The 25,285-nt window shown below is 42.8% G+C and overlaps 1 protein-coding gene across 1 annotated transcript in view; it reads right to left on the minus strand.

The window, feature by feature from the left end:
* Positions 1-21,334: 21,334 nt before the first annotated feature.
* The window catches only part of LOC108116068 (fatty acyl-CoA reductase wat), a 28,239-nt gene continuing 24,288 nt past the window's right edge, over positions 21,335-25,285 (minus strand). The window contains exons 3-10 of the mRNA XM_017227783.2: positions 24,465-24,539; positions 24,258-24,370; positions 23,940-24,188; positions 22,925-23,180; positions 22,409-22,601; positions 22,109-22,348; positions 21,794-22,051; positions 21,335-21,736 (exon numbers count right to left, since the gene is read on the minus strand). Of these exons, the coding sequence (XP_017083272.1) occupies positions 21,649-21,736; positions 21,794-22,051; positions 22,109-22,348; positions 22,409-22,601; positions 22,925-23,180; positions 23,940-24,188; positions 24,258-24,370; positions 24,465-24,539 (1,472 nt within the window). The 3' untranslated portion in view covers positions 21,335-21,648. The remainder of the gene's footprint in view (positions 21,737-21,793; positions 22,052-22,108; positions 22,349-22,408; positions 22,602-22,924; positions 23,181-23,939; positions 24,189-24,257; positions 24,371-24,464; positions 24,540-25,285) is intronic.

A 25,285-nucleotide genomic window follows, 5' to 3' on the forward strand; every position in this document is an offset into this window, starting at 1 on the left:
CTTTTCAGGACGACTCTGGGCGACGAATGTGGGTGGATTCTGTGAGGGACAGCCTGGCTGAATGTTAATTAATAATGTTTGTGCTTGTATCTGGTAAATGGTATCTGGCTGGTGGTTCTGTTTATGCTGTTTAGGCTGCAAAAGGAACTATTCCCCATTTCCTCGCCTCAAACGGCTTCCGTCTGATCCCGAGTGCCACGTCTTCGTCTGCAGCTGGCCGTCCTGCTGTTTGTGTCAGGCTGCGTTTACCTGCGACCGAGGGCGAAAAGAAAATATCCGGTTTTCAACCGCAAACTGCACTTTTCTACCCATTGTGCCTGGCTTCATTCGTTATCCTGCTGAGTGGCCCCATCCCCCTCCCTCTCTCTCTCTCTCTCTCTCTCGCTACAAAAACTCACACAGAACGACCGAAGGACATAGACAGACACACGTTCGGGACATTGAATTTGTTTTGGGTTTTGATTTTTCGATTTCAGATTGCACGTTTGAATGGCCAGGACCAGAACCAAGCACTAGCACCAGAATCAGAATCAGAATCAGGAGCCGGCAAAAAGGACCAAGGAGCAAGCGACGCCAGACCTAAGCCCGACAAATTCAAGTCGTAGCTGAAGTGTTGACTGCCACATTTATCGCAGCTGCATCTGCAGCCACATGAAAATATTCCAATTGATTGCAAAGTGCTGGCTGGCCATTCAATAAACTAATTAAATACAAGTGGCGTATAATTAATTTGCTGTCGAGCACCGATTTCTAAGGGGATATCCGGGGAATTGAATTTTTGTTTATGCCCATCCTTGACTAATTAAATTCACCAGTCTCAAGAGAGAGCGACTCTGCTTTTCTAATTCCACTATTGTAGATGAAAATTCATCAATTTTCAGCTCGATTCGCTTTTGCTTCGAGCATTCAAATTGTGTTTGCATTCTCGATTTTCATATTTCTCATATTTCTCAGCTGCTTTTTCCCAGTTTTTCGTGTTTGTCTTGGCCGAATGGAAGAATGCTATAGCTTGAATTTGATGTGAGAATCATCTCAGTTTCACTAGAACAAAGCAAAAGGAAATTGAGTTAATTCTGCAGTCACACTCCGGGGCTGGCTTTAATAAATATTTGAGTCCGTTGCCAGTAATCGGCTAATGAATCAGTAGCAAGTCGATTTCCAATGCACTCTTTTCCATTAGCCAGTTCGCCTGCTAGTCAGTAGTTGGTAGTCGATAGCTGATAGCTTACGGCTGCTGGGCTCCGACATAGAAAGGCTTTTATCTCCTAGTTAATGCACAATGGCTGCAGCTAAAGACTGCAGCTGGGAGCTCATCAAATTGGCATGCATGGCCTGGCCACATAATTGCAAATGACACCGCAAAGGGAATCCCCGCTATTCCCGCTTAGCTTTTCCGAATGTCGGGGAAATGTTTCAAGTCTTCTACTCTGTGTTTAGGCTTTTTCTCTGTTGTTTTTTCCCCCAACCATTATTCTGTATTTTTTTCTCTATATTTTCTCCTTTGAGCCCAGTCCAGGGCCTTTGACTGTAGTTGCAGCTCTAACTGCAACTGCAACGGCAACGGCTATGGCTATGGCAACGGCAACGGCAATTGCAACTGCACCTGGCAGCGCTCGCCGCTTTCCACTTGTTTACCACTTTTTGTTCTGGCCTTGGCTTAGCTTTCTGCCATTGTTGCTGGTCGTTTGTTGCTTGTTTGTTGCATATCAGGGAATAAGTATTTCTGGCATTATGGCTATATGAGTGCTACGACACACAGGGAAACTGCAAAACTGGGGAAGCAGAAAGAAGGAAAATAAGAGACAACTCTAATACACTTAACCCTTGGCAGGGCTCAAGGGAATCCACCCAGCGATTTCCCTTAGTTGGCGTTTTTAGAAAAGCCTTTTTAATAGATAACCTCAGATCTGCTGGGAAAGATTTCGACATTTCCCTGGGTGATAATTTAAATATTTACGCTACATTTTAAAATATTTTGTTTTACTGAGCAATGACAATGTTAATGTGACATCTTCTATTTAGTTTTTTATGTTTAGTATTAATTTTCTCCACCTATTTTGATTTTATCCCAAAAGTGAAAAAATGATTATTATCACCCTGCTTTTAACTTTATTATTTTACCCTTAAAAACTTTAGAAGACCCTTTTTATATTTCTCACGATCTTGAAACTCGAATCAAACTTTATCTGGACCTGGGCGAACGAAGTGAAAAGGTCAATCAAAGTTTGTCGAAGTATCCAAAATTATCCATTGGGCCGGTCGAGAAGGGGTTAACTGCTGCGGGAAGGCTTTCAGGCGAGGCGCCGTCTCTGGACGGATTAACTGGTGGGCAGGGCAACTCAGCAGCAACTCCAACTCACGCTCAGACTCTCGCTCGCTTGCCCCCAAACCGAAAAGCTGAGACTTTGGCAGGGCAAAAGGATAGTGGCAATTGAACCGGCACTGGATGTCTCAACTTTTGCAGCTGCCATATCCGTGGTACAGCCGTTCCTGCAGCCGCTCTCCATCGTTGCCATCGAAGCCAACACCAGCCAAGGGCTAAAAAGCTTCTGCAACGTTTTTTGGGCCTTATGCCACTGCCATTTTTCTCGTTGTTTACCAAGTTTTCAAGACTTTTGTGCTCTTTGCCGAGCTTGTTTGTTTGTTTGTTTGTTCGTTTGTTGCCGCCTTTTGCCTGCCGTCTACCGCCTGGTTCCTGCTTCCTTTTTCTCAACCATCCCTTGCCCTGGCCCAAAATCTGCGTTATCGAGTTGATTGATATTTTTAAATTATGTGCCGCAGTCGGCATAAATTTAAAAATTTTCGTCTGCCGCCTCAAGATGCTGATGCTCTTAATCCGCCGTCGAGGGCTCAGCTCGCCGTCCGTGTCAAAATGCCAATCGAGAATCGGCTTCCGCCACCGCCGTCTTCTTTGCCTCCTCCGGCCTCCAAAATTTCCCGATGATGATGTTGATGTTGATTGGCGCGGCCGCTGCGGTGCTGGCCTCATTTTTCCCAGCATTTTCCCAGCCTCCCATTGCGCTCAGTGTGGTCCGTCGACGCTGGCGGCTTTAGCATAAAATTAACATTAATTTACTTGCGGTCTTTGAAGTTATTGTCGGCCCGCCTGGTCGTGCTGCCGTGTTTTTTGTTCTTGTGTTTTTTGAATTATGGAGCCGAGAATCGAGAGAGACGAGAACCGCTTTCTTTCCCGTTCTCGACCGTTCTAGATATTGGGCCGAGATCCTCGAACAATGGCCCCGGCCGTGGGATTTTGGGTTGCGCCGCTTATCGAAGCGTGGCACAAATGTTATCGGCCATTTCCATTAATGAGGCGGCCGTTTAATGAATTCTAAAGTGTGAGCAGGATGTAGTCAGTACCCAGGACCAGGTTTGAAAGTCCGAAAGTCGGAGCCGTTGAAGGATGTGAAGGATGTAGCTCGCACATCCCCGGGCTGGGTGAAAAGATTTTCGATTTCGGTCGGCTTTTCAATTGTTCGCACGGCAGCGACGCGGCCCAAAACTAATTTGCGGGCAACGTTTTAGGGTGCCGGAAATGGCTAAGGCCATTAGGCCCGGCCCAGTCGATTCCCAGTCGATCCCAGCCGGGAATATCCTCGCTTGCCACCCGCGCCCTAATTCGCTCTCCTGGTGAAAAGTCATCAAATGGCTTATGTGCCCCTTACACATGACGATTTTGGCATTTCGATAAGGCGGCGTAACAAATTTAAGCCCGCTCTCTCTCTCTCTCTCTCTCTCTCTCTCTCTCTGTTTGCGTCCTTGTCACCCAGGCATTGATTAACTATTTCAATGGCTGGCGCCCAGATGTAGGCAACGTTTCTTTTCCAATTCTGCTATTTTACTTTGTTTTCGAATCTTGATTATTGCGATGGATTTTGGCCATTAAGGACTTCAGTTTACAGCTTACAGATGGACTCTAACAAGTAACCTAAAACCAAGTCTGGTTTTAAATCTGCTGATTACGGGGCGTATGCGCAATGTGGCTGTGTCAAGGGACTGACTTGCAAATTGGATGTGATAGTGATACGAGGTATTCTAATGTGTGTGTGTGTGTATGTGTTTGCCACATGGAAATATTCCCTCATTAACGATTACTATTCAGTTACATGCAGCGAATGCCCTATGCCATCGTTCGGTGGCCACAGAACTTAATCAAGCCACATAATGCATGCAAATGGTAAATCAAATTTAACACCCCGCACAGCGCACCAATAAAGGGGTTCGCCACTTACTTATTCAAATCAACAAAATGAGCAGCCGCAGCAGGAGCAACACGCCCGGTGGCAACATCAAGCACCCCGCAGCAACAGCAACAGCAACAACAACATCAACGGCAGCATTTAAATCAAGCAGGCTCGCACGCACTTTGCTCAGACTTATTAAATGGATTAAAATGTGCTCAAAAGCGGCCGTCGAGGGTTCTCGGAAATCGGAAGCCGCCGAAGGGTCCTTCAGCCAAAGGATTAACTGAATTGGCCGGGCAAATAATTGAAATTGCTTTCCATATTGCATGCTGAATTCCAAATAATATTTACTCCGCACAATTCAAACTTTGGCCGGCAAATGTTTGCCAGCCGCTTTAGGCCAAGAGGCCAGAAGGCCAGGAGGCCAAAAGGCGGCAAACAAAAGCGATTTGAAAATAATGCCAAAGACAAATAATATTACCTGTTACACACAAGGCAGGCCAGCCAGCCACATGGAGCTAACCATTTGGATGAGGCAAGGGGAGAGATGAGAGGGCAGGAGGCACGCACAGCCTGTGGCGCTATCGGTTTATTTATTTAATCAACACTCCACAGTTGGCTTAGTGGGTGCTTCCTTTTTTCGGCTGCCTTTAAGCCAAATAAAGTGCGGCGCTTAATCTTTGCCACATTTTATCAATTTAATTATTTCAATTTGAGCGTAAGCAGCGGCAACAACAAGCGACAGCCAGAGCCACCGACAATTTCAGCTGCAGACAACACACACATACACACACACACAGCAAAAACACCCACACCCACTCGAACTCGCACTCACACCCACAAGGAGGATAAAGGAGCTCCGGTATCCTGCCTCGACTCCTGTCCTGTTCCTCCTGGCTAAAATGCGCGCAATCTGCGCATCAATAAACGCTTTAATCTCTGCTCTGCCTGCCATGTTGCTGCCGTTTCTGCTGTTGCTGACTTGTTTGCCCCTCGAATCGTCCCCTCGATTCATCCAATCCTCGAGCCCTTGTTGCCTGTTGTTGTCTGCCCGAGTTGGTCGGGATTGGTTTTGGCCTGGCCTGGTCTGGTATGGAATGGTCTGGGCCTGCCGTTGAGCTTTGACCTAAAGCGATTCAATAATCAACTGCCAACAATTTTACCGTACTTTACTTTATTTTCACGCTAAACTATCTCAAAGATGCGAGCTCATAGATACGCTACAACGATTTTTTGTGCGGATTGCAGACACACTCCGCCACACACACAGAGACAGCTACATAGATATAGATATAGATACATATATATATATATATTTGTGTGTCTAGCCTTAGGCCAAAAGTTACCATACTAACTTGTTTTTAGTTTCGAGTTCGTACGACATCATTTTACTTTAAGCACTTAAATATACTTTGCCCCACCACCAAACCAGAACCAACCGAGTTGAGTTGAGCAGAGAAACGGAGCCCAAGGCAGGACAACCGCTCTCCAGCTCCTCCTTATCCCCCTGTCACGCCCCCTCGTCATCCTCCAGCGGCTAAGCTAGAAGTATATTCTATTTTATTCTACCATCTATGGGCGGGTGGCGGCCACTCGAGCAGTCCACACTTTTTATATCGGCAAACTTTTGTTGCGCTGCGAGTTGTTTGTGTTTTTCTTTTGCAGTTTTTCAGTTTGTGTTTCTCTGCTCCTCAATGCTCCTCCCTGTTCTCTTATCCTTGCCCCCTTCCAACCATTTCGTCCTTTGGTTTTCGGCTCAGCCAGAGATTTCTTTGGAGCCCACCTACAGGCCACATAGGCTTCCCCGCCAGTGTTGGCGGCAATCGATTACCGGAAAGCCAGATTCCGGATAATCACAGTCCACCGTCTGGCTGCAGATGCAGTGCACAAAAGATGACAATATCAACTCCTCCAGTTGGCCAAATCTTTTGTTGGTAATTCACTTAATTTCTCATTTTTGGGATGGAAAATAGTCCTATAACTATTTTGTTTAGCTTAGAAAAATATTATAAATTAAATTTTACTTCTAAATAAAAGTTAATGTTCTTAAAATCATTTTCTAAAATAAGCCATTTAACCGTTTAAATAAATTATAGACCGATTCCACACGACCCTTAAACTCAAATCAAATCTGGCTGAAATCCAGCTGCTCCCTCATCTCTCCACCACCTCTCGTACTCCTTTTGACGCATTTATGGTGCTTTGCCTATACCCACCCCCCTTCCCCTGACTCAGTCCAATCCAGTTCGAATCCAAGTGCCGGCTTCCATCCCTTCCATCAGTGGCATCCATCCCAAAGGCGGCGTATTGAAAAGCAGCAATGGCATCAAAATCGCATTTGAATTTAGTCGCCCTATTGTCCCCTCTCCTTGGACTCCTTGTTGTGTCCTGCCTTGTTGCCATTGCTGCCTATTGCTCTGGCCACTGCTCTGCTCCTTGGGGGCGAATTGTTGGCGGAGATGGTGATGGGGATGGAGATGGAGATGCGGATTTGCGGGGTCTCACTTCGGGCAGCGCGTAAAGTCAGCCGACCCTTTTAGACTATGCGGCGCATATAAATTTCAGTTGAAAGGGGGTGGGTTTTCAAAGGGAGGCGGAGGGGTTTTTGGGAGAATGTCCTGGCCACGCCGTGTTTTCCAGTTGTTGCTGTTGTTGTTGTTGTTGTGTTGGCGACATCGGCAGCATCGTTGTCGGCCTTGTGGGGCATTAAGGCAAATCGGGTTTAATTGAAAATAAAAATTCTTAATGGTCTTTAACCCAAGATTATGGTCCTGTATTGCCATCGTCTTTTAGTGGCCTCTTTTATGAAATGGATGTGTGCGTGTGCCTGAGAGTGTGTGAGTATATTGTATGTGTGTTAGCTGGAGAAAAATAAAACCCTTTTTGGCCCGAGCATCTTCGTCTTCGGTTGGCCTGCACCATTTTTATGTCGCCGGAAGTGGCGTGTAATCGTTTTTATTTTGTAATTGTTTTAGTGCCACTTCCTTTCGTGTTTTTTATGTGCTCCCTTCCTGCTTTTGCTCCTTGCTTCCTTCCCGTCCCCTCTCATCCGAACTTCCTGCCTTTTTCGGTTTTGGTCCTTTCTCGCCCAGCATTTTTTTTTCCAGCTCCCTTTTCGGTTATCCATCGTCCAACGTCCATCGTCCATCGTCCATGCTTTTATGTTGTTCGGGCGCCGCGCACTTCTGGGGCCAAATAGGTGGCCTCATAAATCAAATATGTCACAGCAATTTAGGTGTCAGAAATTTTATTTTTTATTTTTATAACATTTTCCCTGGCCCGAAAGAGGAAATGTCCATCGGCGAGGGCGATCGCAGAGGGGCAGCGAAATGCGTAAAAACCCGCAAAAATATTTAGAGCCGTTCTCAATGGACAGCCGCCTTGGGTCCGAGAGTTAAAGGCTCTGCCAAAGGGTGGCCTGCGGGTCAAATATTTTCCGACGGCTCCGCCGAATCGCTCTCAAGAAAACGCAAAATTTAATGAAAAAAGTTTCATAAATATGGCAATGAATTTAATTAAGGCCGACAACAACAATGCCAGTTCTCAGCACAACAGCAAGAGCCACCAAAACATAACAAAAAAAAAAGTTGAAAACGGTCGGCGAAAATACCAAAAAAAAATAACAAGAAAAAGGAAAACGGGCAGAAAAATGTCGGAACACTAATTACGCGAATTAAACGTCAAATTACAAAAACAATTTGTTTGCAGTCATTCAGCGAAGGAAAATCATAAAGATAAAGGGGGAATCGGAGGGGCCACAGGGAGCGAAATGGTGCCGCCATTACGCATATGAGGGTTATAACCTGTGACGAGGTAATGAAAACTTGATGGCTTAGCTGGAAATTGGCAAGATGAATTTCTGGCACTTTGGGACTCCAAGTTTTCACATTAAGAGTTTCAGGTTTTACTTAAGCGCGGGAGGGGATTAAAGATTACAATCAGAATGGTCTTCCTTAAATAGCTTGTTTGCTGACCCAAGAACTTCTACAACTACTATACACAAACAAATCAAAAGTTAAGTAAATTAATTAAATGGCGATTAACCCCGTTTAAGTTCTGTGATGCTTAACCAATCCAATTAGGTCACATCTCCATGAGTATAATCACATTCACGCCTTGCTACTTCAGGCCTAATGCCCAATTATCCTTGCCTAATCTATCAAACACATGTAAATTTTCAAGCCCCTGTTAACATGGGGTTAATTAATTGCCTGCCCACTCTTAACTTAACTCCCAAACATAGTCTGACCCAAACAGAAATAAACTTTTCCAGCTTGTGGAAAACTTATGTATTTAAATGATGATGATTTTTCCACGCCCGAGCACCATAAGAGATAATCACTTTATTAATACAACATAATGTGTGCGCGCTCTAATATTCGCCAGATTGAATCGCATGGCCATAAAATCATTTGGCTCATAACGAGGCATAAGCTAATAATGAATACAATTCCTATTAAGCTCGGCCTTAATTGAAATCCTCCCCCAGAAACAAGAACAAAATCGAAACATTGAAACTGTTGACTGCTGGCTGTTTCTGTCGAATGTCAGCGAATTAAGTCTAATTACGCTGGAGTCTGGAACGATGATGAAAAATGTTTTGGCACACGGTGTCAACGTGGGTGAAAGTTTCGAAGGGCGGTGTAGGGGAGAGTATTGAGGGTATGGATCTGGATATAGAGCGCATCAAAAGCAGCCGCATCATCGAAAACGCGATAGAGATTCATTAAACGAGGCCAGGACAAGGTCTTCCACCCACCCCCACTCTTTCGATTCATGGTCAAATGTTAATGAATCTATCGGTCGGCCCCCGAATAGAAGTGCCTGGAAAGGGGGGAACCCGGCTGGTGGGGCAGTACATCATTGTAATTGAGTGTTCATTAGTGGGCCAAACCAGGCCAGACCGGGCGAGGCAGGAACGAATTGGTGGCCAACTTATTGGCTCTGGCTCCTTCGACTGCGGCTATCAAATCATCGGTACAACGTCATTAACATGCCCGCCAATGAAGCAGTCAAGCCGAAAGCCTCACAATCCTTGGCACCCTTGGAAGTCCTCCACCCCTCGGCCAACCTCCGCAGCTAATCCAACCCCAAGTAAACCCCGCACACATCCTCATTATCGTCATGAAATCATCATCTTTATGCGCTAATATTTGTGATGTGCTCGCCAAGTTTCGCCAATTTCATTGTACATTAAAGACGGCCAGGGGCGGGTGTCTGCGGCGGGGTCTTTGGGGTGGGAGGTTTTGATGGGGGCTGAAAGTCTGACTTAGTCAAGAATCTGTGAAGGGCCACTCGCTGCCGGTAAGTGAAGTTTACAAATATAATTTTGTAAATGTGCGTTATGCCAATGGAATGAAAGAAAGGGGACGCCCAAACGAACTCTTTTGCCAAAGTGCTGAATGCGGAGGATAGGGACAGGGGGTGCCAGGAGAGCGGAAAGGGGTTTTTGGGTTAGGAGTGAAACTGAGCGAATGCCAAGAATAACAACAAATTGCTGTCGGTGTTGTTGTGCTTAAGTTTTTTGGCAGCGCGAAACATCTGACTGGGATTTGATTAATTCTGAAGTCGGTTTAACGTCTAAGAGGGAGGTATCCTGAGAGGGGTTGCCAGGGGGTTGAGCACAGCTTATTCATTTCGCTGTGGCTTCAGTCTGTCGGGTTAAACTTTGACGAGCGGCGGGGCGGGCTGTGGGAGCCATGTTGCTGGGCATCCGGCAGACGTTAAATCAAAAGTAGCTCGAGTAACAAGTTTGATTATAAAATGCAACAACTGTAAATGTTATGACGGCGGAAATTTGTGGCAAGCAGTATGATGGGGCAGAGGGGTTTCTGAGGGGGTAAATGTGGTTATATCTGCTGCATTGTTTGTGGCACTTAGAGCTCAACTCATCCCATGGACCCAATCAATTATTTATGAAAAGCGTCTTTAAATTACAGCTACTGATTGCTTTCACTTGGAAAAAAGTGTGTTTTAAAAATAAAATGAATTTAATTGCCAGCAGAGAAAGTTGAGTTGGGAATACATTTAGATGTGCTTTTGATTTGATATGCAAATGTGGGGAGAAATGAAGAGGTCATCTCTGGCCAAAAATAAATGATTATAAAAGTTTCAAGTCGAAATGTTTCGTATTTTTGTAAGTGCAGTAATCCTAAGACTTTAAACCTTATCAATCAAAAATTGCTTTGCTTATTTAATAAGCGATTATCTTTTCAAAATTTTTGGGTAAACAACAACATTTTGTGGCACACTTTTGGGCGCTGTCCAAAGCCGGCTTAATTGGTCTCCAATTGGACAGTTATTGGGGAGTGGTCAAACGTGTGTAAATAACTTTTGCCACTTGCCGGCACTTTATGGATAAGTCTCCCAAAAGCGACACATAATCAAAGATAGCTTTGCAGCTTGTTGTGTATGTGTGTATGTGTGTGTGAGCGTGTGTTGGCGTGTTGGTCTCCGGTTGAGTGACAGTCAGCTCTTAACTCTCAACTCCCAACACTCCACTTCAGTTGCAGCTCCAACTGATAGTTAATTTCTGTCATTCACTGGAGATGGAGAAGCAAAAGGAGATGGCAATGGAGACAGAGACAGAGACAGAGACGGATATAAAGTGAAAGCGGGAGGGGAGAACGCTCCGGCTGAGTGCATTTGTAGCCTTTGCTGTTGCAACTTGAATTATGTGCATGTCATTGTCTAACTACACTCGCATAAAACTCATTTTCCATTTGAAGAACGCTCTCGGATGGTCGTTGGTCCTCCACGTTCCTGATTTCGGCCCTCAGTTTTTGGTCCTCGGTCCTTGGTCCTCCGTGCTTGGACCTGGTAGCATCGTCATTATCATTCAGCTATCCAACTGCGACAACGATCAGAACAAACAAAAATACGGAAAATACGAGCCAGAAATGCTCGCATCCCAACCCTTTTCGCTGCAAACACAAAATAAATTAGAATTGAAATAATTCCGGGGCGAAAGTTTGTTCCTTCTCGCTTTTATTTTCATTTTTTGGTAGTTTTTAATAAAGCAAACGGCGTTGTGCAAACTTTTGACCAGCGGCAACGCTGCGTATGGGCAATATGCAAAAATGCCAGCGTACCCAGCTCAACTTCCTAGCTCTCCCCCACCGCCCTTCCACTGACGAGCCAACAGCTTTTGCGGTCGGAATTGTGGCAAACAAGCAAACAAACAAACAAAGCAATAAGGAGCGAGGCAGGAAACAGGACTAGGAATAGGACGAGCCGGAGTGCGACGGAGAGATCCAGATATAAATAAATAAAAGTTCAAGGATGCGTGCGCTTTTATCTTCTTGGTCTTTTGCCGCTGATTCCACTTGCTTTGCTTTCGTTTTTCATTTTTCCGGCACATTTTTTTTCTCGTGTTTTGTATTTTGTATTTTTTTTTGCTTTTTTTTCAGCTCATTCACGTTTTCATATTTTGTAAATAGCCAAGCGAAAATGCTCTCCGTCCGTCGCAAACTTTTTGCGGCAATTTAAACTAATGATTTAACATTTTATGCGGCTTTGTGCGTCTGTATGTTGTTAGAGGACATTCGCATTCATTCGATTCTGAGCTCCGCCCCCGCAGCTTCCCCTCATCTCCTGCCTTCATTCATGTCCTGTCGAGACGACGAGTCGAGGGTCGGTCAGCAAAACCGCAATTTGAATATATAAATATATTTTAATGATGTCGCCGCTCATTAATCATAATCTATTCATTAATTTTAGCCTCCTAGCCTGACATATCCGTTGACGAGGGGCAGTGGCAAGTGCGTGGGTAGGCGAGGAGGGGCTGGGGCTAGAATGTTTTACAAACAAGTGATATGTTTGTATGGCATCATACCTTTGGCCAAACACAAAGTACAGATAGAATCGCGAGGCGGCGGAGATTCAAACTCAAACATGACATCACAGCTAATTAACGAAAATATCCGTACCCAAGCCAGCGACACCACCTGGCCAATTAGTAGGGGAAAACTGAAAACGGAAAAGCGCCGCCTTCCCTAATGACAAATTTTTTCTTACATATAAATTATGCATTAGCCAACGGCAAGCTCGGCGCGAAAAGCTGTTAAATATTTGAAAAATATTTAGCGCTGAGCTCAGCTGGGACCCAAGTTAAACTGAGTTGAGATATCAAATAGGCGACAGTTGGCGTTTTTTTTTTTGGATACACAGGGAAAAATTGAGACTCCATTGATTAAAATCAATACTTCCGATAAGTTAGGTTTTCCGATAAGACGTTTCCGATACCTTTTATACACCATAGAGATGATAATTTCGCACATTTTAAGTTGATAGGCTGATATCAGATTCAAATTAAAATGAAATATCACCAAATTAATCATCCTGCAATATCAATCTCTTTTATTCAAGTGTAAGGAGGCGTAGTCGGAGGCGTGGCAGCTACAGAAAATGTGTCCCATTAGCCCGTTTTTATTAAATTCAAGTCACAGTTGTCCGGTTCGGTTGGCTGGTAGTGAAATCGGGAGTTCAGGGGCGGCCACTGTACTGGATGGATGGAGTCTCCGAGAAATCGAAGCAGGATAATTTGTCACCAACGAGGAGCTAGACAGGATCGAAGGAGCGGCAGGATGGCGGGGAAGAGGGCGAGGACGAGGGCCTGGCAAAATGGTGAAACATTAAATTTGGCAAATAAATGGACACTTGTTTGTCATAACGCTGCAAATGCGCCCAAATAAAATGGAAAATGAAAATGAAAAACCAAAAAAGGAAAAGCGAACGAATTGACGGTGTGACGGCAATGGCAACGGCAACGGCAGCGGCAGCAGCAGCAGCGACGGCGACGGCAGCGATGTAATCCAAACAAACAAAAAACGGGGATGGAAAAATGTTAAAAATGAAAAACAAGACCATTACCATTGGTGCAATAAAGTAGAAAACAACCAGCGCAACTATTATTGTAAGTTATAGGTAGACGACCCAAGGGATATCCTGTAAGAAAGGATCTATATTATCATGCTAAATTAAGAAATTATAAAAACTAAACAATTTAGGTTAGGAAAATGTGGCTTATCATTAAAGTAATAAAGTTTTTTCAATCAATATTAAGGCTTATTATTTTCCAAAGGATATATAATGGTATGTCATGTGATTATCGGAATCTTACATAGCTCACTGTTATAGGTAACCTAAAAAAAAGCATGTCTATTCACCCAAATATAGTCGAAATGCTTAATTAGTGTCCTTGGACAAATAAAGTTAAATTAAAAGCTTTGTAATTTATTCAAAAATTTAACAATTTTAATTGGTTTCCCTGTCTATGACGGCTTTTTTGCACTTCTGCACAAAAAATTGTCAGCGAATAATTCAATAATATTTGTTAAAATGGGTTTTCCATCTCCGTTTTCTACGACCCCTGTTAGTGATACTTTTAACCCGATCTCCTGATCCCTGAACACTGCCCAAATCGCTGGTTCAAAGATCCGTTTCCATTATGACCTTATCGCTACATTGAATCCGATGCTGTCAAATCAATAAGGCAAATACTTTAGTGCCCTTCCATTCCAATATGCCTCAATTTGTAGCTGCACCGCATCTAGAAAGCAGGAGAAGAAGAAGAAGTAGCAGCCCAGCCGAAGGATATAGAGCTGAAGGGGAAAAGGGGTGGAGAACGTACTGGAGTGCGAGCAAAGCGGCAAATACAACGACACGAGGAAACGGCAAATGGCAATGGCAAAAAGTAAATAAATCGCTTCAAATTTTCGCATGGATTGCGGGTTAGGAACTGGCAGAGGTGGGGCTAGGGTGGGCTACGGCGAGTGACAGGGGAAGTGACGAGGGGTGTAGAGGCAGGGAATTGGAACCCAAAAACTGCTGAGCTCAAAGCTGAGCAGAGACCAAAAGGCGACAGAGGAGAAGAAGTTGAAGGCGATGCCAAAAGTTGCAGCTACACAGTAAAAATTTATTTAAAATTCGAGTTTTTTTAATAAGGTTCTAAGCTTCACTAAGCGCAGCGTTAAAAAATAAATATTTAAAAATAATACGAAGATGATAATGCAAAATTTTATCATCATCATTATCATTATCATCATAACAATTCTTGGTTAACACTTATATTTTCTCTCAGTGTACCTTCCGATAGAGGGCGCCTTTTTGGTTCTTTATTGTTTTTGTTGCTGCTGCCGCTGCTTGTTATTATTGTTGTTTGCTGGTTTTGTTGGTGTCGTAGGTTGTTAAAGGTTCTGCTCACTCCGAAGGATCTGGGGACAACTAGGGACACTTTCTGCGTAGCGTGGCATGTACCAGGTGCAATCTATCGATTCGCTGTTTCTTTCACTCCCCCATCGTCCCTGTCTCCCCTGCCCCTCTGCCTCCTTGGCTCCTTCTCGCCTTGTCGCCTGCTCCTTGTTTGCTATTTGTGCTCGTTATGGTTGCTGGAGCTGCCTCGCTGTTGTTGCCGCTCGCATTGCTGTTGTTGCAGTTGAAATATTTACGACGTACGTTGGACTATTCCACTATTTGTAACACCCTGAGATGGAGCCTCGACACACGCACAAATGCTACCCGGAAATTCGCTCAAAACAAGGGTATACTCAATCTAATATTCAGTTAGATTCAGGAAACAGCAGTCTTTTCAAGCTCTCATTAAATCAAGTTAGCTTAATACGTAGTAATTGGAAATTAAACTAAAATTAATATTTCTTAATGAAATGCATTAAACAAATTGAAAAATATGTCAGAAAAGAGAAAAACCCAAAAACTTAAATTTCCGTTGACCCAATCAATGCATATTAATTTACATATTTTTTCAGAAAACATTTTTGTGCTTTCGCTTAAATACCAGTTTACCAAAAAATCACCACGATCATATAGTTTTTAACCCGGTTTTTATGGAAACATATTTGTTTATCTGATTGAAGCAAAACGAAGTGCGAAAACCGCGCAACACACAAATGTTGCGTCAACTTTTTATTTATTAAACATATTCTGCATGTTATTAAAGATAGCTGTGTTTTCTAGAGATTAAAACCCCTTGTCAAAAAGTTTATTTTTTTTGGTTTTAAAAATGCATTTGAAATTAATATATTATAATGTACCAGGTATCCAACAGTTTCAAAACTTCACTCTTGAAATTTCTACTTTTTCCCCATTGTTTACCCCCTCAGTCATCCACCCGCATCCCCTCTTTGCACTAGCTGGCTGTGCATCAGTTTTGTATTTTTGTATTTTTCGGTTCTTATTGTTGGCTGGCTTGCCAGGACGAAAGCGAAACCAAAGGGGAATACACAGTAATAAAATAACAAAATAACAGAAAAAGTAAGGAAAAACCAAACAAGACGCGTCCTGCTTTCATTTATAATTTTATTTATTTTTTCAATGCATTTGGCGTAAATAAAGAAGTAAAGCGTTGGCAAAATACAAAATGCGAAAAACAAGAAAGACCCAGTTGGCTTCGAAGCGTTGTAGAGGGACTGGAAATGGGGGAGGAGCAGTGGAAGCTGCGGAATAATTTGTGCAAATTTTATGTGCGGCACTTTTCATTATTTGCAAGAACAAAAATGCTGAAGAAAAAATAAGAAGGCATAGAGTCAGACAAGTGATGGCAAAGGCGAAGAGTTGGAGGAGTATTTTAATAAAACCGTACACTGGGAGAAACAGGGAGGGCGGATGGCAGAGGATGGAGGACACACGCATAGAGTTTCATAAAGGCAAAGAAAGCAATTGAGTTGCGTTGAAGTGGCATAAAGTAGTGGCAAGTGGCGGTTGGGAAGTTGTTGTTCTTGTTGGCCCTGCTTGGCTTGGCTTGCTTTTTAACCATTTTTGTTTGGTTGCTGCGCTCACCGTTCAGCGTTCTCCCTTCTGGGCCACACAAACACACATATACCCGCGCTGGTGGCTAACACACACATTTACCCATTGGCAAGATAATAGCATTAAAGAAATATATAAAATTGGTTTTTTTTTGGTATTTAGCCGATCGAGAGAAGGAATAATTACATTAAAAGAGATTCGAATTGATGTAAAATAAAAACAATTTTATTACAATTATAGTTTTATTAAGTAATATTACATCTTGCGGAACTGCGAGAACTATTTTTTCAGCCTCAGGTGTACATATAACGAGCAGGAGAGCCAGGTGGATCCTGATGCGGAGAGCTCCTCCTGGGTTGTAATGGGAAATGAAATGAATGAATGAGCATAAGCACTTTTTTGTTTGTCTCTGTGTTTGTTTGTCTGTGGTGGCTTCCTTGGTGAATGTGAATGTGTATGTGTATGTGTATTTTGTGGGACCGTGTTCGTGTTTGTATTTGTGTGTGTTTGTGGCCGCAGACTCAGACGGCAGAACAGAAATGATGCACTTCAAATTAAAATGCGAATGCAAGCGAAAACTTCAAAAGAAGCACTAGAACAGAAAACAGAAGCGCAAACGAGATACTAATAGACAATGCCAAATGCTCGGGGATCTCTTTCTATCCTTGGATAGGGATTGTATTAGTGTGCGTGAGTCATTCGAAAGGGGCCGCTGGTCCTTGGTAGGCGTGGTCGTTTCATTGAATTGAAGGACCTACCATAAACACACTAACACACTGTCCCAGCGAAAGTGTCGTCATCTAAGTAGATATGTCTGCCAATGTGAGTATGTTTGTGTGTACGTGCAGGAGTGTGTTAGTGCAGCCAGCGAAGGATAAAGTTAGCGACGATGACGAAGCAGGACTTACAAATGCACTCTGCCCCTAGAGATGGTCCAGGATCCTTTTTTTGAAGAAATTAAGCAATTAATTTAAACACAAACTCTGTCAGCCCAAACTAGTCTGCTCATCATTTGCAATACGATGATTCAATTCAGGATAAGCTTTTGCCAGCGCACAAATTTATTACAATTTCATCAGCGCTTTTTGTGTTTATCTGCGCTTTGATTTTGACATATCGAATGTCCAACAAAAAATGTGGTTGCCGATGTGCTTTGTAATTTAATAACGTTGGGAGAAATGTAATTAATAACCACTTCAGATGCTGCAGAGGTTTCCTAAAAATACGCAAATGATAAATCAACAAATTAAATCAATTGATATGCCTGGTAAAAAATGAACCCACCTTCAACAGGGCGTATACGTAATTTTTTTAAAATGAACATCTATACCTTAAAAGTTATTTATCTCAAAAGAGTAAAGCAAATCCCTTCACAGATTTGTCATTTCGCAAAACGTTTTCAAACAACTTAAGTCTGATTGTGGGCAATCGTTCAAAATCACTCCGGAATCCGGATCCTTGCCGCAATTCGATTCGCCTAGCTCCTCCTCGTTTCAATTCGATTCAATTCGCTGCGATCCAATCACGTTCTCGGGCACGAACGAGGTCACGCGCCCATCCCTAATACAAATGCACTTTGGACGTGGCCGACGCGCGCTAAATTCGCCTTAATTCACTTTTCATACAAAACAGGCAGCAGCACAAAAGCACGCCCCACACGCACACACACAAACAAACAGTCTGTAAAGAAAGGGGCTTCCCCCACATATACACACACACCAACACACAGACAAACAGGGACACAAACACCCTCACAGGGAAGCAAATGCATGTTTGTTGTAATTAATTTAAAATATTATTACAAGAGCGCGCGCGAGCGCTAAACTAAAGAAGGAAACAGAAACAGGAGCCGAGGTGGCAAAAGGATTCAGAGGATAGCGCTGCGGGATGTTCCAAGGGGGGGAAACAGAAAGCGGAAAGAGGAGCAGACAGTGACAAGGCAACGTTAAATAATTATAGCCCAAGCGAACTGCAAACAGAAGGCAAACAAACACAGTGCCAGCAAACAGCATGTGAAGTGAACGAGAGGGATGTGGCTAAATAACCGTATGCTGCTTTTGCTTTCTGGAAACTAAAAATCCCCACCACCTCGAATCCCAGACTCCGAGCCAACTTTACTTTTTAATTGACGCGACAACAAGCAAAAACGGCAAATCACAAGCTTCAGCCCAAAGAATGGGTTAAAAAGGGGAGTTGCTGAGCGTTTGCCAAAATAGCAGCAAAAAATACCAAAAACGAAATTAAAAAGGTTCGCTTCGCAAAAAAAAGAGTAAGAAAGTAATAAACGTAAAGCTATTACAAAATCTGATAATGGTCTGAGGGCAATGGCAATGAGGCAGACAAATAAACGCATGCCGGCTAACACACACACACACAAACGAAAAGGATATTAAAAAGAGAGCTAGAGCTCTTGAGAGAGCGGCAAAGAGAGAGCGGAACGATGGGCTATGGAACACTACAGAAAGCAGAAACTCAATTGCAACTAAACAAACTGTGAGGATAATATGTATGGGAAACTATTATAATGTTTAAGGTATAATTATTTAGATTTTCTATTGTCAAAATTTTGAATTTTTGTTTTTTATATTCAAAATGAAATATTCTGTTGCCTACTTTTAGGAAGTGAAGTAATATTTTGGGTATTTTATAAATTGACTTCTTTGTATGACCTTTCTTAGTACAGCGTTAGGTTTCAGAGATATTTATTGTTTAGATAGTATTTCTTATCATTTCTAACATCCAAGCCCATTTTCCCTGTGTATAATAATACAAGGCATCGAAAGCATAACAAAGTGCAGAGCGGCCATAAAAAGCGTTACAATATGCCCTGCCACGACAGCAACATCGGATGCACAGCGGCAACATCTACGACAATAGCAACAGCAACAGCAACATTCGCGACACAGCAGCAACATCTAAAGCGGCAACAGCAACACCAACAACAGCGCCAGGAGCAACATAAACATTGAGGCGCGCGTGCTGCGACGGTTGCCGCAATATTAATTTCACGAATGAACAACCCTTGAATAAGCATGCACTTCATGTACCGTTATTATGGTCCAGCTACGTGAGAGGACTCGTATTCGTATTCGTATTCTCTCTCTTTCGAGAGCGAAAGACCCGAAAACAACCGACACAGAGAGAGAGCCAAAAACATTCTCTGAAAGCTTTCCTCCTTTCGTTTAACTTCGTTTAATCAGCCGAAGTGTGCGTGTGTGAGTGCGCGTAAGACTCCGATTTGATGTGTGTCTATGTGTGTGAGTGTGTTTGAGGCCAGTTGCTTTTTCATTGTGCATTTCCCAGAGGTGCATTTTTCTGAAAATCTAATTTGAGAGATTGAGATTGTTTGGTCTTTCAATGTTCAGCTCGCTCGTTCGTGTTGCGACGCTTGCAATTTCTGGCCAGCCAGTCAGTCCCTATATAGAATATATATGTTTTAATATATGTGTGTGTATGGCTGTGTGCTACTGAATGTGGCCATAAATTTATGCAGCAGTGGCAGCGTATCGGGGAGTTATGGTCTCGTCTACGAAACACTCCAAGTCACAGTCACACGCTCACTTTAATTGGTACAGCGCGCCGCAACGCTGTGGCAATTTCTGTTGAAAAATCTACATGGGAGATTTGGCAGCAGCAACTGTAATGGCAGCAGCCGCAGTAGCAACAGCAGCAGCAGCAGCACCAACAGCAGCATCACTAGCAACATCTGCAGAAGCAGAAACAGCAGAAGCAGCAGCAGTGGAATCCGCATGGCAGCGACTTCAATCATTGCGCGCCACGCTCGCTGCGGTTTGACAAACATTTTTCACAGAATGTGCGAAGGCAACCGCCAAACGCCCTGGCACCCAACTCCTTGTTTAATGGCACACAGTCACAAAAAATGTAGTTTTTAAGTTTGGTCAGGAATGTATTTGAAATTGAGAAGTTGAGAACCTTGAACTCGGGAAGAATTTGTGAAATTTAAATCATATTTTTACAGAAGTTTTTAAGTAAGTTTTAGGTTTTTCTGTGGTATATTAAATGCACCTCTCTAAGAGCTGCAGCAAATTTTGTATTCCCTATATATTTTCTCAGTGCACGTTAGCAGAATTCCCACTCCTTTAGCCCTTGCCCGTCCCTTACTTATTCGTGTATGTTTGATGAGTATGCGAGAGTTTTATGGCTGTATTGGGAATGAGCTGTGAGCAGGAGGAGAAATCCGAATCAGGGAAAGGGCTGGGGGAGCAGGTCCTGAAATGAGGAGCAGGAGGACCAGGAGGGACCTTCAGAGAGCGGGGAAGAGGCGTCAGGCTTTGGCTTTGGCTTCAGCTTGGCGCCTCTTCACAGGAACTGTGGAGGCTGATTGGGTTATGCTGTGATTTTAATTTTGAAATCATACGAATGCGAGTGCTGCAATGCAAAGCGATACGATACGATGTGCGGATTTATTTATGCACGTATACATACACTAACAGCAAAACCAAAAAATACAAAAAAACGTATCAAATAAAGAAAGAAAAAAGTGTGTTTGTGTGCGAGCGTAAAGCGATAAAGCGCCTTACAGGATTTTGCATCGGACTGCTGCTGTTCGCAATTTGATAAGCTACCTCTGGGCATTATTTTTACGACTCTTTTTGCTCTTCGCACACAAACACGCCCGGAAATATGCAATAAAATATTCCGATTTTAAGCTGGTGTGTAAATCAAACGAATCTTATTGTTTTCAATTTGTGCTCATTCCCATTTCCCCCTGCTCCCCCTACTGCCTCTTTATATTTTTCCAACAAGTCTCAGTCCAGGCTTATACGTTCAGTCAATTGAGAAACTCTCCGACACTTGATCCCATAGAAATCGCAGACAGAGGAGTCATAAGAATCTGCCTCAATAGAGCGGGGAATGAAGTTGAAGGTTAACGTTGAGTGAAACCTGCCGGGAAAACCGAAAAATACATGTATTTAAGAGTCAGGCAACATTTATTAAGCATACGCACTGGTGAGCAATTTAAGCACTCATTTAAAAAGAGCTTTTCAATTCAATGCTCGCAATGATAAAATGAAATTCGTTTCAGTTTCAATTAAAGGCGGTCTGGCTCATACTTTAAACAGTGAAATGTATCCTTGTTTGTATATTAAGTATACGACTTGTTGAGCAACTTGCACTATTTAAATTGGTTTCGTTTTAAATGTTTTCATATGTTTGTTTTATAAAATCCAAAAAGGGTTTGGACTTGTTTGAGCTCTTGACCTACTTTTATGTTAGTTTAAATTGCGATAAAATAAACTTGGGAACACACACATTCAAACGGTTGTCAAATGAACATGCAATTTGCTTAATTAATGCAATTCCTGTCAGGTTTCGCATCGCGAAATGATATAAATTAAATTAAAAAGAAAGCCAGTAAACGATTCCCAAACAAAATGTGAAGCAGTTTTTATTGTACTTTAAATCGATCATCTACATCCACATTACGCCATCAACTTTAGCAAATTTACATTTAGAGACGTACGAACTAAGCTATACAAGATTCGGATAAAGCGTTTCAAACATATGACTATGGGCATATGGTTATGGTACAAACATACAAACGATATATACGATACGTACAACTATAACTAACAACTATTGCGGAAACGGAAATGTTAGAAGAGGGTGCGCCGAAAGATTGAGGATTAGAAGATATATGCCCTATAATGAATACGAAAGATAGAGTTAACAGGTCCTATAAAAACAACTTGACCAGGGCATACAGCGCCCAGCCAGCTAAAGCGTAGAAAATAGCCAGTGTCGTGTAGTGCAGGACCTTCAATCTGAAATATAAAATAAATTAATAAAATTGTAACTAAAAATGACAGCAAACAACACACCTCTCGTAACGCTTGATGGACTCTGGAATATTGCTGGGATCATCCTTGACCACATACAGACGCAGTCCGTAGAGACTGACGCGGAACAGGTTGGTCCAGTCAAGATCTCGCATATCGAAGGAGAACAGTCGCTTGTCCCGATTATCTAACTTTTCCGTGAGTTTTCTGACATTGTCGTTATCGAAGCGGAACTCGTTCGAACTGAAGTACTTGAGGACATTGCTCAGTTTGTGGATCTTGCGGTAGATCTTCATCATTCTGTGGAAAAATCAGAAATTATTATTTTGCAATTAAAATAAATAATAAAAAACCTACCTGGGCTTCTTGCCAATTATCACCATGATGGCATCCATGACCAGGGCGGGCAATGTGTGGTAGAGGAAGCACAGGATGTGGTACTGCCACATGTGCGGCACAATGGTGAAGCGCGGATACCAGATGGATTTCCGCATCGGGATGTCACAGCCGTACTCAAAGCCATCCTCCATATAGCGCCTCCAGGTGACCATGTTCTCGGCATCCGGGACATAATTGTAAATCGGAGGAGTCTCATATCTGTTATGGCAATTATATATTAATTATCTTTTAAAAAAATAGATTTATATGTTTACTTACTTGTTTCGCGCTATATCCCAGGCACTGGCCAGAAGTGCATTCACACACATGTCAACTGGGACAATGTGTGCCTTGTTATCCATGTCGCCTGTGAAGACTCTTAGAACTCCGGATCCGATTCCCACGATGACTCCACAGGGTCCGTACATGTTGTCGATCCAACCAGTGACCGGTTCGCGGTAAGTGGTGATCACTGTAAATGTATATAGAATGAATGTTTAATATTGTTCTATAAGAAACATGTTCTCAGACCATTTTTAGACATATCTTTTAACACTCTCTGAAACCAGTTTGAAATCAGCAAATCATTTAACATTGCAGCTTGACTGACTAAGAATAAGTACTGAGAACGTAAATTCCTTAATGAAAGATTTCATTACAAAACGATGACTCTAGAAAGTGTTATTTAATTTTAACTAAACAAACTTGTTCAAAGCAAAATCTATGTGCAAGGTCTGAAGCAAAGATAAATATTACATATAAAATGTTTAATTTGAATATAAAAATCTCACTCACCAATGCCCGGTCTGAAGATGGTGACTGGCAGGTTCTGGGCGCTCTGTTGCACTACATTTTCGGCCAGTACTTTGGTAAAGGTATATGTGTTTGGATATCCCTTGATGATGGTCGGCGTCAGGGTATTAAGGGTGTGCTCATCGAGGCACTCACTCAGCTTAAAGGCGTTCTCGCCGCTCATAGTGCCACTGTAGAACTTCTCCTGAATATGCCGCAAGTTGCAGTGCGCAAATGCTGTGGAGACGTGGACGAGGGCCTGGGAAGATTAAGATCGAAATGTTATTAATAACTTGGCTAAATTGAGCCAACCAAATAAAAGATTAACTCTACTGCAAAGTTGTTATTTCCATACTGGTTTAAAAAAAATATTTTTTTTAACCAAATTTTGCATTTTTGATAAGGGGTACCATCATCTTCTTTTGCGAAAAATTGCCAATATTTTACATGTTTAACTTTGAATCCAGATTTGATAGGAATTGAAAAACAAGCTTAACGAGGTATGACAATCAATATTTGGACCACTATTGGCGTAGTTAAGGAAGTAAAACTTTCATATTGAGGAGAAAATCGGGACTAAATATATTCGCATTTTCTTTTTTGCAAAAAAATGGCTAAAATTTTACATTTTGAACTGTGAATACAGTTTGACTAGGAATTAGAAAACGAGCTGAACGAGGTATGACATTCCATTTTTGGACCATTATTGGCTTAGTTATGGGAACAAACCTACAGCAGTTTGGGGAAAATCGGTAAAAGCCAGATTTCGCATTTTCGACAAGGGGTACCATCATCTTTTTTTGCGAAATATGGCTAAAATTTTACATTTTCAACTGCGAATGCAAATCTCAAATGAATTAAAAAACAAGCTCAATAAGGTATGAAATTCCGTATTTGGAGCATTATTATCTGAGTTATGGATGTAATGCTGCCATTTTAACGAGAAAATCGGGATAAGCAAAATTTCACTAAATTTTTTGTCTGAGTATACGCTAGAAATCGAAAGTTCCAGACTAACCTTTAGGTTGACAATCTCTTTGGCCAACTTAATGATTTCCTTAGTGCCGTGCACATTGATGGCAATGGCCATTTTGAGTTTCTCATCGAATCGCACCGTGGCGGCACTGTGCAGGACGATATTGACGTTCTCCAGGATTGTCTCGCGTTCATCGGGACTGATCCCCAGACCAGGTAGAGAGCAATCACCGCTAATGATGGTGATCTGGCAGCGGTACTTTGGGTTCACCTGCTTCATCTTGGCAAAGACCTGTCCAAGCGGAAATCAATTAGTCTGAGAACGAAAATCAATTACTACTAGGCCTTCTCTATCACTTACCGGATCATTAAACAGATCCTCAATGCGAGCGAAGGCATCCTTGCCCTTCTTGGTGCGTATCAGCAAATAGATTTGTCCCACCTCCGTGACGCGCAACAATTTCTCGATGATAACTGGGGGACACAAGACGAGACGAAGCGAGATGAGAGATGGGGTAAATGAGTGGTCGGAATTCCAGTCACGTACTGGGAGTCGAGTGGAACTTACTTTTGCCAAAGAATCCTGTGCCTCCAGTGAGGAAGACGCCCTTATCCTTGTAGAACATTTGCATGGGCGACTCGTCTGGGGAAGAGATCAATGCAAACAGTCATTAAACAATTAGCCAATTTGATGCGCATCATTGGTAGTGGCTGTGGTGGGCTCAGTAGGGCAGCCCTACACCACACCAAACCATCTGTTTGCTTTGCTTCGACTCGGTTTGTTTGCCACCAACTTGAAGCCCCGTCACGAATTTAAATGCGCATCAAATGCCACTTGAATTGCGCATAATTCACGCCACACACAGATACTGACACCCATACAAACGCAGCCAGAGCAGAGCAGAGACAGACCCACAAACACTCGACATGCATACAGACATACATACGAACGTAGAAACATAGTTGGGAGGGCAGGAGGTTAGCTCCTGGCTGCATTTTTGCCAAAGTGCCAAAACGGCAACAACACTTGACGTTTCAACGCCGCCTGCCAATGGGTCTCACAACCTCCTTTAGCCCACCCTCCATCAACCTCCCCCTATGGAGGCCATCCATCTCTGCCCACATTGTTGTTTGCGGCATCGGTTGCCGTTGCCTGCCACTTGCTGGGCCACTCATAAATATTTGCAAGTTAGCAGCTCGTCGAGCCATTCATCTATTGTCTAAAACGCACACACGCCTAAAATACTGACACACGCACAGTTGCATATGCTACACGTGTGTGGCCAACTAGACTGGCAGAAAAACGTTGGTCAAATGGCAAATTTATCATTGTCATTTAGAAATATACACTTGCTTAACTAGAAGTAAATAGCTTATTAATGACCGAAA

Source organism: Drosophila eugracilis, unplaced genomic scaffold, assembly GCF_018153835.1.
Source record: "Drosophila eugracilis isolate 14026-0451.02 unplaced genomic scaffold, ASM1815383v1 contig_616, whole genome shotgun sequence".
Lineage (NCBI taxonomy): Eukaryota > Metazoa > Arthropoda > Insecta > Diptera > Drosophilidae > Drosophila > Drosophila eugracilis.